The sequence below is a fragment of the Triturus cristatus genome, chromosome 3_1 (assembly GCF_964204655.1).
Source record: "Triturus cristatus chromosome 3_1, aTriCri1.1, whole genome shotgun sequence".
In the NCBI taxonomy this organism is placed as follows: domain Eukaryota; kingdom Metazoa; phylum Chordata; class Amphibia; order Caudata; family Salamandridae; genus Triturus; species Triturus cristatus.
In genome coordinates, this window is record NC_140583.1 from 633208853 (window position 1) to 633221678 (window position 12826).

Below are 12826 nucleotides of genomic sequence, written 5' to 3' on the forward strand. Positions count from 1 at the left end.
ACTGTATTATGTACATCAAAAACACATACCTTGGCTCTCCAGCATTGTATTTAGTATTGCAAAGACCCATAGCTTGCTTCTCCTGCACTGTATTATGTACATCAAAAACACATACCTTGACTCTCCAACACAGTATTTAGTATTGCAAAGACCCCCAGGTTGCTTTCTCAACATGGTAACAAGTAAATCACAGACACACAAATAATGTCATCAGCATTGTACCCGTTTGTCATACATGGGCATTGCTGGTGTCCCCAGCCCTGGCACCTAGTGCAGGACAGGCTCGCAGTGCGTTTCTTCAGTACCATACCTAGTATGTCACACAAGCGACCCATTTGAAGGTTCTGCTGCACATCCAGATCCTGGACTTCGGCTCGCAAAGATTCAGTGTATCCTAGGAAGCAAATAGGGCAATCATGAACTTGGACACACTTCTGCTGTTCAGATAAACCTGGCGATTGACACTAGGCAATATTAATATTAACTTGTTGTTATACAGCAATAAATATAGCACTTTTATCGCTTTTATTGCCACCATTACCCAATTAATGATATTCAATTTACCTACCTCAATAGCATGGAAGGCTGAGTCTGCCTTGCTGGAACTGAAATCATGAATATAACAACCCCGCGCCCTGTCAGCGGCAAGCATTCAGGTCACTGATCCATCCTCCTGGCATTTTACATTCATTTCTCATGGGTGATGCATCCATTTATGGAACAGTAACATTTATTCGGTACTTTGGGCCCTTGCAGGTACACAAATAGCACATTATTAAACCGTCTCCAGCTGTACACCATTGTCTAATCTGTATTAATGACCCGCTCTGCCTATGATTTTATGTAATGCGCAATATGGAGAGAATTTAAAGCATTTGTTCCATATTTTTGACTGGTCGACACTGTGTTTGGGCATACTGAGGACCAAGTAGCCATGCAGCACTGGGCATGAACGTCTGTCAGATCTGTAAACACCAGATGCACTTGAGCGACTGGACACAGTGGAACAAGAAGTAGTGACAGTACATTAGTCATTAGATATGAACTATTCATACTGGGTACATTATTTGTCTTTAAGGACGAGTGCGATGCTGCGCGATCAGGTGATGCGGCAGTTGAGTTGTTTTTTTGAGTTGCTTTTTGAGTTGTTTTTTTTATTGCTTATTTGTGTCGTCCGTAATCCCTCCCCCCCCCCCCCCCCCCCCCCACACCCTGCCACTCTTTCGAGAAACTGGCCGCCACGGCATTCACATGTTTATTTAACTGTGGGACAAAAGAAAATCAGTTTTTAATCCTGATTGGAAGAAGGGCCATCTTTTTTCAAAATAATATAACCATGGGATTACAAGCTTCCTTTTGAAAAGTTGATTTTTTTTTTTTTTACTTTTCCCAACTTTTGTTTACATTATGACAAAAAACACAGTTTGAGTGAATAAGAGGTCTGCCTTTTTATTATTTTCAAACACATATTTTGTTAATAACCCTTTTCTCCTGGCTCTGACAACTTAAGCATAATATATTTTTAGGTTTTGAACCTCACTATTGAGGGCTATCCAGGTTTTTCCTTTTTGTGTCACTTAGGTTAACAGCCTCTGGACTGACTTCAATCTGTCACTGTCCTTTTATTTTTTTTTAAACTTATTTTTATTGCCATTTTTACATTAGACACATTGTACATCATATAGATCTTTCAGATAGTTATAACAGATTGTACATTCAATAGTGGTACACATCAACTGCATATATCAGTGATACGTCATCGGAGAACTTAACCCACGTACAGACTTGATATGAGGTGTATACCCCGTTGTCTCAGGTTCCAGATATGGCACAGAAACTAGGGTAAAACGAAGGCCTAAACTAGGGGGGGGGAGGCATGAACAGGCACAACCAATGACATCGGCGAGGGTTTGTAGCTTCGTAGGGGTAAGGCACCTCTGTGTCTCATGAGTGCCTATCCTATTGGGGGTCGACCTAGAATTACGTTAGCATAACCGATATTGGGGTATGTAATGAGATCATGTAGGCGGAATGTCGAGAGATTGGTTGGGCGGGGTCTGTGACTGCACGTGTAGGGCCGACGGTGTGAGTTGGCTGTCTGTTGGATCTGCACCCGGGGATAGCTGCTTGAACTGATACAATAGCATGGCCCATTCCATTGATATGTGGCGTTTGGGGACCCCTCTCACCTCCTCCTCCCGCAACGTCTCCTCCTCTGCCGCCGCCCACTTGTGTGTAGCTCCCACCCAAGCCGCCATCGGTGGACCTGTGGGGGAGCGCCAGTGCATAGCGATGCTGCGTTTAGCCAAAAAGCACCGCAAGGGAGAGGAAACGAGTCCGCACCCTGTGTTGCTTACCCGCGCGAAAGATGCCTATGGCGGTGGCCTCCCATGTGGTCATGCAGGTTAGCCCCGTGAGGGTACCTAATGCTGTGTGAATGTGGTGCCAGAAAGTTTTGATGATGGAGCAATTCCAAAACATATGTTGGAAATCTGCATTCCATTCTTGGCATCTGGGACAGAGGAACTGAGTGTCAGGGTAGAACCGTTGGAGGCGTGCGGGTGTTAAATAGGCCCTATGCAGGATGTAGTATTGAATGTTCTTAAAGCGTGTGTTTCTAGAGACCTTCTTAGGGTACTCCACGGCTTTCCCCCACTCCCCCTCGTGGAACGCATGCCCAATTTCGGCCTCCCAAGTGGCTCGCAGGGTCTCCAGTGGTTTGTTAGTCAGTTCCCGGATGGCTTTATAAAGCCAGGTAGTGAGATGGCGCCCCACGCCCATGTGTAAGATCGCGTGGAGAACCGGATGTGTGTGTGGCTGCCCTTTGATTAGGTCCTGATACGGTCGGTAGCTATCTAGGAGTTGGCGGTGGAGCAAGAATTGTCCCGGGGGAAGATCATACTCTTCTACTAGGCTATGGAATGGTCTTAGTTGCCCCTCCTCGAATAGGGACTCCACCTCTGTTAAGCCGCACGATGTCCACGTGCGGAGCTCGCTATTGGTGTAGTAGTGTTCCTGTTTGGGCCACCCCACCAGGGTGAGTAGAGGGGAGTACAACGGAGCCCCTGGGGACATACGGTGTATCCTCATCATGCAATTACGCGCCACCGACACTTGTAAAGGGTATGTGCGCTTTGGTTTAGTGCCAGGGAGGAGTGGGCAACGGATCTCCGGAACCGATATCCGTCCTGCGACAGTGTGAGTTTCCACAGTGTATCTGTCTGCCGTCCAGTGAGACAGCCATTGCAGTTGTGCTGCCAAGAAGTAGGCCTCAAATGAGGGGGCTCCCAAGCCACCCTGTGTGGTGGTGTCAAGAATTCCTGTCATGCGAGGGGAAGAAAACGGTAACCAGCGAAAACGGACTACATCTCCCAGGATGCTTAGCGGTTGAGAGGTTATGTAAACAGGAGAGCTGTTACATAACTCAAGGAAAACACGCCCTTATGTAAACAGGAGAGCTGTTACATAACTCAAGGAAAACACGCCCTTATGTAAACAGGAGAGCTGTTACATAACTCAAGGAAAACACGCCCTATAAAGGGAGGAACCGGGAGGTCCAACGCTGTCGGATATTGTGTTTACACCGACGTACCTGCTTCGTGAAGAGCAGTGTTCCGGAGTGGTGCTCCAGTAAGGCAAGAACGGAGGTAGGTCGAGTCGTTACTCCCTGGGCCGTGTCTTGCCCCATCGTCACCTGTGAAGGACCGGGAAGCTCTACCGGTCAACCATTGAGCTTCGCTTTTTGACTCGGCTGAGTCAAAGCGCAGTGGCGCTTTTGCTGGTTGGAGTCGTAACTCCCAGCCCGACCAGAGATACAGGGACTGCCAGCTGTAACGCACACCAGGAGGTGTTTGCCGCGTTACAGACTCGGAAGTCCACAGGATCGATCGAGCGGCTGCTCTCGGTTCAGTCTTCTTGCTATTTGATTGGGGTATCGGTGACGCATCACCAGGAGGTGACTCCGCGTCCCGGTGCAGTCTGAGGAAGAGGTTGAGCGGCTGCTCCCTGCAGGTAGAGACCCCGGCTGGGTGTTTCCCTGACTCCTCGATTCTCCCCAACACTCTTCGTGCCCCTCACAGCCTACCGATTGGCATTGTCGGCCATTTCATTTCTGCCCTCTGTTGGCATACGCCGGGATCGGCGTATATGCAGAGGACGGTTAGGACCATCCGTGCGGTGGGCTGGTAACGTACTTAGCCTGGAGGATTCCAGTGACTATAACTTTTGTTTATTCTTTGTATTATTTTTGCCTTCATTAAAATAACTAACCCTTCACAAGTGGTTGCGTCCTCATTATCGTGTCTGTTAAACGATCCTGAGACGTTCAGGGCGTTACAAAATATCCGACCTTAATAACACTAACTGTCTCCCGGTCGATAACAGACATGGCAACACTTGATGATGTGCTGGCTGCTTTAGCGACCGTGCAAGTTGAATTGGCTGCCTCTAGGCAAGAAACAGCCGATGTAAAAGCCAGACTGGATGCTATCCACTTGGACCCGCTCACGCCCAGCACCTCCCTCACGGACCAGACCCCTGCTGTAGTAGTGGAAATGCCGGTAGCCATCCCCTTGGCAACACCAGAGAGGTACAGTGGGGATCCTAACACAGTGCAGGTATTCCTCACACAAGTGGCGCTACATTTATCGTGCAAACCAAAGGCGTTCCCCACGAGTCAGGCTTGTGTGGCTTTCCTTATTTCCTATTTGGCTGGAAACGCGGCACAATGGGCCGTACCTCTGGTGAGCAGGGACGACCCCATCTTATGTGATTGGGGTGCTTTTCGCGAGGAATTCCTGAAGGTATTCGACAGAAGGGCTGACTCGTGCACGGCGGACCGTGAAATGCTTGAGTTGAGACAGGGATCCAACGACCTGGTGCAGTATCTCAACGCGTTCCGACGGCTGGTTGCGGAAACCAAGTGGCCTGTTGCTAAACAGACGGCGCTCTTCCATCACGGGCTGTGCGATGAGCTCAAAGACGCCGTGGCTCATATTGACCCTCAACCCAAGACATGTGAGGGCCTTATCAACCTGGTATTACGGCTGGAACATAGGCTAAGTGAAAGAAAAGGGGATCATGGGAGAAAAGGAAAATCCCTTCCATCCTATGTGACGGTGGGAAGTCCTGAAACTTCCACCGCATCCAAGGGAGAACCCATGGACATCGGCGCAATACGAGCGAGCCTCACAGCCACGGAGAAAGAGTCACGCCGTAAACAAGGATTGTGCCTATATTGTGGCAAAAAAGGCCACTACGTACGTGAATGCCCTGCCAAACCGAAGAAGTCACGTTATCGGGCCAACCGGTCGGTAACAGCCGTGGTGGACATACCGGCGGAAAACTAGAGGACTCCCAGAACAAAGAAGGGGCATCTCGGAGTCACTCATCCATCCCTTCACTTTCCAACTCGGTCACTAAGGGACACCGACACCTGTTTCTCACGGTGCACGTGGGAGTGCATGACCAGTGGATACCCGTTGTGGCCATGGTGGATTCAGGGGCCACTGGCATGTTTATGGACCACAACGAGGCATGCAGGCTAGGGCTAGTGCTTCTTCCCAAAGCTGTACCCGAAGACGTCTATGCTGTAGACGGAAGGCGATTGGTGACGGGGCCCATCGGGCAGCACACGGGGGTCCTTTCGATGAGATATGGGAGGAACCATTTGGAACAAATCGATTTTAACATCATCCGAGCGCCCCAATATGGCGTCATATTGGGATTGCCGTGGCTACAGAAACACAACCCCTCTGTGGATTGGCCAACACATCGCGTCGAAATGACGTCACCGTATTGCATCCTGCATTGTGGAAAAAGAACGGAATCCCTTGACGCAGATGAGAGCGGGAGTCAGACGGTGGCTACAGCGGCAGAAAAAGATGTGGCTCTCCCCCAGGCTTATCACAGTTTTGAGGATGTATTTGATGAGGTGAAGGCGGAAGTGCTACCACCACATAGACAGTTTGACTGCCAGATTGACCTGGTGCCAGGGGCCAGCGTTCCCAGCGGCAGGCTGTATGCCCTGACGGAGCCTGAAAACGTGCATCTCCGGGGGTACCTGGATAAACTCCTCAAGCTAGGATTCATCCGCCCGTCCAAGTCTCCGGCTGCCTCGCCACTCTTCTTCATCCCGAAAGCTAATGGGGAGCTGAGAGCCTGTGTGGACTTTAGGGCATTGAATGCGATAACCATAAAGAATCGGTACCCCTTGCCTCTCATCAGTGTACTTCTGGAACAGGTCAAGAAAGCTCGTATCTACACCAAGTTGGATTTGAAAGGGGCATACCATCTGGTGCGCATGAGGGACGGAGACGAGTGGAAGACCGCCTTTAAGACCAGGTTCGGCCTTTTTGAGTACCTCGTCATGCCGTTCGGTCTGTGCAACGCCCCGGCAGCCTTTCAGTACTTTTTGAATGAGGTATTCAGAGAGGAGTTGGATATCTACGTGGTCGTATATATCGACGACATCCTCATCTACTCATCCAGTGTGGAGGAGCACGTACACCACGTCAAAGCTGTGCTCCAAAAGCTGAGGGAAAACAAGCTGTTTTGTAAACTCAGCAAGTGTGACTTCCACGTCACGTCCGTGGAATTCCTCGGAGTGATGCTGAGTCCAGAGGGACAGGAGATGGCAGAACGAAAGATCAAGGCGGTGAAAGAATGGCCGGTGCCCCAAAGCGTGAAGGACGTCCAAAGTTTCATTGGCTTCGCCAACTTTTACAGGCGGTTTATAGATGGATTTTCAGGATTGGTGGCCCCAATCACACAGCTACTGAGGAAGTCCAAGGAGTTTGTCTGGTCCCCTGAAGCGAACACAGCCTTTGAGGCCCTGAAAAGCGCCTTTGGTAAGGCGCCGGTGTTGGCTCACCCCGATCCGGATCTCCCCTACGTGGTGGAAGCGGACGCTTCGGATGTGGCGCTGGGGGCTATCTTGTCCCAACGCAACCACGACACAGGGGTGCTTCATCCCGTTGCGTACATGTCCCGCAAACTCAACGACGCCGAACGCAACTACCATATTGCGGAGAAGGAGCTTCTCGCAATCAAGGACGCCTTCACCGAATGGAGGCATTGGTTGATGGGGGCAAGACATGTGGTATCGGTGTACACGGACCATCGGAATCTACAGTTCATGACGGCCACAAGACACCTTTCTCCCAGGCAGCTGCGGTGGATGATCTTCTTTGCGGGGTTCAACTTCCGCATCACATATCGGCCGGGGACGGAAAACCGGAAGGCGGACGCCCTGTCCCGTCAATCTGCAGTTAAGGAACCATTGCCTGCGACCGAGCGTTCCATCATTTCCCCGAGGATGGTATTGGGGGTTATCCAACCGGATACTTTCCTGAGGGGAATAAAGAGAGGGATCAGGTCGTTCGCATGGCGGAGGTGGCTCCTCAGTCACAGAGAATGGCAGCTGAAGGACGGGATACCCCTGAAGGGCAGGTGCCTATTGATACCCACGCCTAGGCTAAGGAAACAAGCATTCATCTGGTGCCATGACTCTCCATGCGCAGGTCATTTGGGCTTTGAAAAAACGGTGGCTAGCATGGGACGGCATTTCTGGTGGCCAACCATGAGAGTGGATGTCAGGAGGTGGGGACAGGAGTGTCCTACGTGTGCTACCATGAAGGCCGACCATGGCCGAACCCAAGGGCTCTTACATCCACTTCCGACCCCGGATAGACCATGGGATAGCATATCACTGGACTTCGTGGTGGGCCTACCGGTAGACCAGGGGATGACGGCAATACTGGTGGTGGTGGATTACTTGACGAAAATGGGGCACTTCATCCCCTGCAAGAGAGTCCCTACGGCCGGGGAATTGGCGTCACTACTTCTAAAGAATGTGGTACGACTGCATGAATTACCTGGGGTGATCGTGTCGGACCGGGGGTCGCAGTTTACTGCGCAATTCTGGAAGACTTGGTGCACTGCGCTGCATGTTAAGACCGCCCTGTCCACCAGCTACCACCCTCAAACGGACGGCCAAACCGCGCGCCTGAACCAAACGCTCAAACAGTATCTGCGATGTTTTGTGGACCAGGGCAGGGAAGAATGGGTCGACTTGCTATGGGTTGCAGAGATAGCCTATAACAACGCCACTCACAGCTCCACACAGTCATCTCCGTTCTATAGCAACTATGGCCAACATCCCAGGTTCTTGCCATTTCTACATCCGTTCAGAGAGGACAGGATTCCCGCCACAGCGGACAGGGTGGCACACATAAAAGACACGTTGATGCGCTCAAGGGCTGTCCTAATAGAGGCCAAGAGAAAATACAAGGCTGCGGCAGACAGGAAGAGAAGGCCCGGGCCACTGTACCGCACTGGAGACTACGTCTGGATATCCACAAGAAACATGAGGTTTCGAAAGAACAGTGTGTTCCATCCCAAGTACATGGGCCCCTATCGAATTGCCAAGTGTATGGGTCCCGTGAACGTGAAGGTGTGCTTGCCCCAGTCATTGCGGATACACCCTGTCTTTCATGTATCATTGCTCAAACCTACACCCTCCAAGCCGTCTGGGACACCTAGGCCGGTATGCGTGGAGTCGGAGGTGGAGTATGAAGTATCGGGCATACGGGCGTCCAAATGGCGCAGGGGGAAGCTGTGGTACCTGGTTGCGTGGAAAGGCTATGGCCCGGAGGAGCAATCATGGGAACCGGCTGAAGGGGTTCATGCTCCGCGCTTGGTCTCCTTGTTCCATCGGCGTTTTCCTGCCAGCGCTGGACCCGTGGGGAGCCGCTGAGAGGGAGGATGTACTGTCAAGAATTCCTGTCATGCGAGGGGAAGAAAACGGTAACCAGCGAAAACGGACTACATCTCCCAGGATGCTTAGCGGTTGAGAGGTTATGTAAACAGGAGAGCTGTTACATAACTCAAGGAAAACACGCCCTTATGTAAACAGGAGAGCTGTTACATAACTCAAGGAAAACACGCCCTTATGTAAACAGGAGAGCTGTTACATAACTCAAGGAAAACACGCCCTATAAAGGGAGGAACCGGGAGGTCCAACGCTGTCGGATATTGTGTTTACACCGACGTACCTGCTTCGTGAAGAGCAGTGTTCCGGAGTGGTGCTCCAGTAAGGCAAGAACGGAGGTAGGTCGAGTCGTTACTCCCTGGGCCGTGTCTTGCCCCATCGTCACCTGTGAAGGACCGGGAAGCTCTACCGGTCAACCATTGAGCTTCGCTTTTTGACTCGGCTGAGTCAAAGCGCAGTGGCGCTTTTGCTGGTTGGAGTCGTAACTCCCAGCCCGACCAGAGATACAGGGACTGCCAGCTGTAACGCACACCAGGAGGTGTTTGCCGCGTTACAGACTCAGAAGTCCACAGGATCGATCGAGCGGCTGCTCTCGGTTCAGTCTTCTTGCTATTTGATTGGGGTATCGGTGACGCATCACCAGGAGGTGACTCCGCGTCCCGGTGCAGTCTGAGGAAGAGGTTGAGCGGCTGCTCCCTGCAGGTAGAGACCCCGGCTGGGTGTTTCCCTGACTCCTCGATTCTCCCCAACACTCTTCGTGCCCCTCACAGCCTACCGATTGGCATTGTCGGCCATTTCATTTCTGCCCTCTGTTGGCATACGCCGGGATCGGCGTATATGCAGAGGACGGTTAGGACCATCCGTGCGGTGGGCTGGTAACGTACTTAGCCTGGAGGATTCCAGTGACTATAACTTTTGTTTATTCTTTGTATTATTTTTGCCTTCATTAAAATAACTAACCCTTCACAAGTGGTTGCGTCCTCATTATCGTGTCTGTTAAACGATCCTGAGACGTTCAGGGCGTTACAGGTGGGTAGCTGCAGTTTTTTCAGGGCTATCCTGTGTCTAGTGGATCCCCAAATGAGTGCGCTAAGGAGGGAGTCTAGGTCCCGGAAAAAGGCCCTGGGCGGGATCACTGGCAAATTGGTAAAAAAATACAACAATCTTGGGACTATGATCATCTTGGCTAGCGCCACTCTCCCAATTGGAGCCAGTGGAAGACTCTTCCAAAATCCGATCGCAGCCCTAATACTAGCCAGTGCCCTGTTATGGTTACCCTCGAACATATCTGTGGAGGAGTGGTAGAGATGGACCCCGAAGTATCGAGGGGCCTCCACACTCCAGGGCACCCACTGAGCACCCAGTCGAACCTCCCGCGGGGCAGATCCGGGTGCAGCGTGTATATCGTGGACTTGTCCCAATTCACCCGTAGTCCCGAGGCCGCTGTAAACTCCGTCAAGGTTTCCCAGAGGGGGGTCAGGTCGTCCGTAATGTCCCGCACATAGATCAGCAAATCATCAGCGTATAAGGAAACACTATGCACTGTGCCTGACACCGGGATGCCCCAACTCTCCCCTTCCTGTCGAAGGCGTATGGCGAGCGGCTCCACCGCCAGAGCAAAAAGTAGAGGGGACAGTGTGCAGCCCTGTCGCGTGCCCTTCCGAACCGCGAACTCCGTCGATATGTACCGACCTAGGCGCATCCGCGAGGTCAGCCCAGTGTACAGTAGGCGCGTGTAGGCGAGGAGGGTGGGCCCAATGCCCGCTCGCTGCAGTACCGAGAACAGAAATTGCCATGTGAGGGAATCAAAGGCCTTCTCAAGATCCAGGATGAGACAGGCCGCTCGGGGGTATATTCCCCTTACCTGATCCTGGATGTGGAAAACCCGACGTATATTCTGGGACGTGCGTCTGCCGGGAATAAATCCGCACTGATCCGGGTGGACCAGGGAGCGTATGATTTGTACGTATCTGTCCGCGAGGAGTTTGCAATCGGCAGACAACAGCGATATCGGGCGATAGGAGGCCATGCGTTGCGGGTCCCTATGGGGTTTCAGGAAAGTCACAATTACGGATTCTCGCATCGATTTCGGTAACTCCCCCTTCTTCAGTGCCGCCGCAAACATTTCCACCAATCGAGGGACTAGGTGCACCGCGAATGTCGTGTAATATTCTAAGGGGAACCCATCTAGCACCGGAGCCTTAGTGCGGGCCAGGGCCTGCAGGGCCCGCTTCTCCTCTGCCGCGGTTATTACGGCGTCTAGAGTCTCCCTCTCTGTCCTCGTAATGGTTGGGATAGGGAGAGGATCGAGGAATCGATCCACTACAGTTTGCGGGGTGGGGGCAAGGTCGCTGTATGTCTCAGCATAGTAGTCACGGAAATCCCCCAGAATCTCCGCCTGGGAGCGCACCAACACCCCCCCACGGTCTAGTACCTCGGTGATGGGCTTGATGTCCGTGTCCTGCCTGGCCAACCACGCCAAGAGAGTGCCTGTTTTGTCCCTCTCTTTATGTATCTGTGTAGCATACGACCGGAAGTTGTACTTTCGTAGGTCCGCGGAGGCAGCCGTTTTTGCCTCGGCTACACGTCGCGCCTTCTCCTCGGATGTGAAATCCCGTTTGGTGAGAGCAGCCAAGCGTTGCTCCATCGTTGTGAGAGCCTGTTCTAGCACGCGCTTAGCCCCGTTATTTGCTTCAAGCATTCTCCCCGGGCTACCACCTTGAATGCATCCCATTCCACTAATCTAGATGATGCCGTGCCCGAGTTGCGCGTGAAATAGTCTTGGATGCTACTCTCCTGATCGTGCCGGAAGACCTGGTCCACCAGGCAGTCCCGCGGTAAGCGCCAGGTGGGGACCGGTGGGCGTGGGGGCCGCCAGTGTAACTGGAGGATGTGAGCATCGTGATCGGATATGATCCTGCCCAGGTAGTCCGAGTGGACCACCTTAGGTAATATAGCCGCCGAGCATAAAAAGCGGTCAAGACAAACGCGCAGATTGTGGGGGATAGAGTGGAAGGAATACACTCTGATCAAGGGGTGGCGCATTCGCCAAGCATCGGCGAGCGACCAGTGATTAATCCAAGCCCGGAATCTATCAGTTTGCTTATGTGCCGGGGAGTGCAGTGGAGGGGGGTGCGAGCGGTCAAGGTGCAGGACGATCGTGCAATTATAGTCTCCTCCCAGGACCCAGGGTATGGAGGCAAACGGGGCAAGGACCCCTGTGAGATGGTCCCAAAACTTGTCTTGATCCACATTAGGAGCGTAAATGCTACCGAGAAGTACCGCCTGCCCATCCAATAGACCCTCCAGCAGTGTATATCTACCTTCTTTGTCAACCACCCTCCGAAGCTCCTGAAAGGGGGTTCCCGGCCGTACCCAGATCAACGCCCCGCGTGCATACGCAGAATAAGTCGTGGCGCATATGAAACCCCTCCATTTTGACTGTAGTTTCCCGACCTCTTTCGCGATGAGATGCGTCTCTTGTAAAAACACTGTCGGGGCATTGTGACGCTTTGCGTAAGAGTACGCCGCGTATCGTTTGCGCGGAGTGTGCAGCCCCCGAACATTGAGGGTGAGTATTGTAACGTCGTTATGTGGCACGTGAGGTGTCATGTCCGTGTGCCTACTCGCCATGCGTGAGGACTGCGCCTATCGAGGAGTGTAAAACTCCGTCGCACGAGCTGGTTAAGGGTGCCGGTGTCCCCCGACGCTGCGCGGTCATAGGTAGTGGATGTTTGGATCTGTGATATGCCATGCGGGAGGTGAGGGAAGTACTGAACTGGGATAAGCAACAGAACCATCGGGGTCGGGGAACATTCCCAATGCGTAGGGCCCATCGTCTGTAACGATGCGTCCAAACCGGTTTACCCAATTAAGGGGGGTACAACAATATAAGAAGGGGGCGGCGGTGCATGCGTACTGGGCCAGAAACTAATCGGGCCATTAGTAGGGAAAATGAACGTTGCTTCTGCTGTAGCAAATAGTGGGTCTGATGTCTAAATACAACGGGTGGGAGGAGAGTATACTTAGCTCCATGTCAGTTTCTGGAATCCCATC

At 52.2% G+C, this 12826-nt stretch overlaps 1 protein-coding gene across 1 annotated transcript in view; it reads right to left on the minus strand.

The window, feature by feature from the left end:
• Positions 1-12826, minus strand: part of IQCH (IQ motif containing H) — an 846786-nt gene that overhangs the window by 392812 nt on the left and 441148 nt on the right. The window contains exon 11 of the mRNA XM_085644600.1: positions 311-394. Coding sequence (XP_085500726.1) covers positions 311-394 — 84 coding nt within the window. The remainder of the gene's footprint in view (positions 1-310; positions 395-12826) is intronic.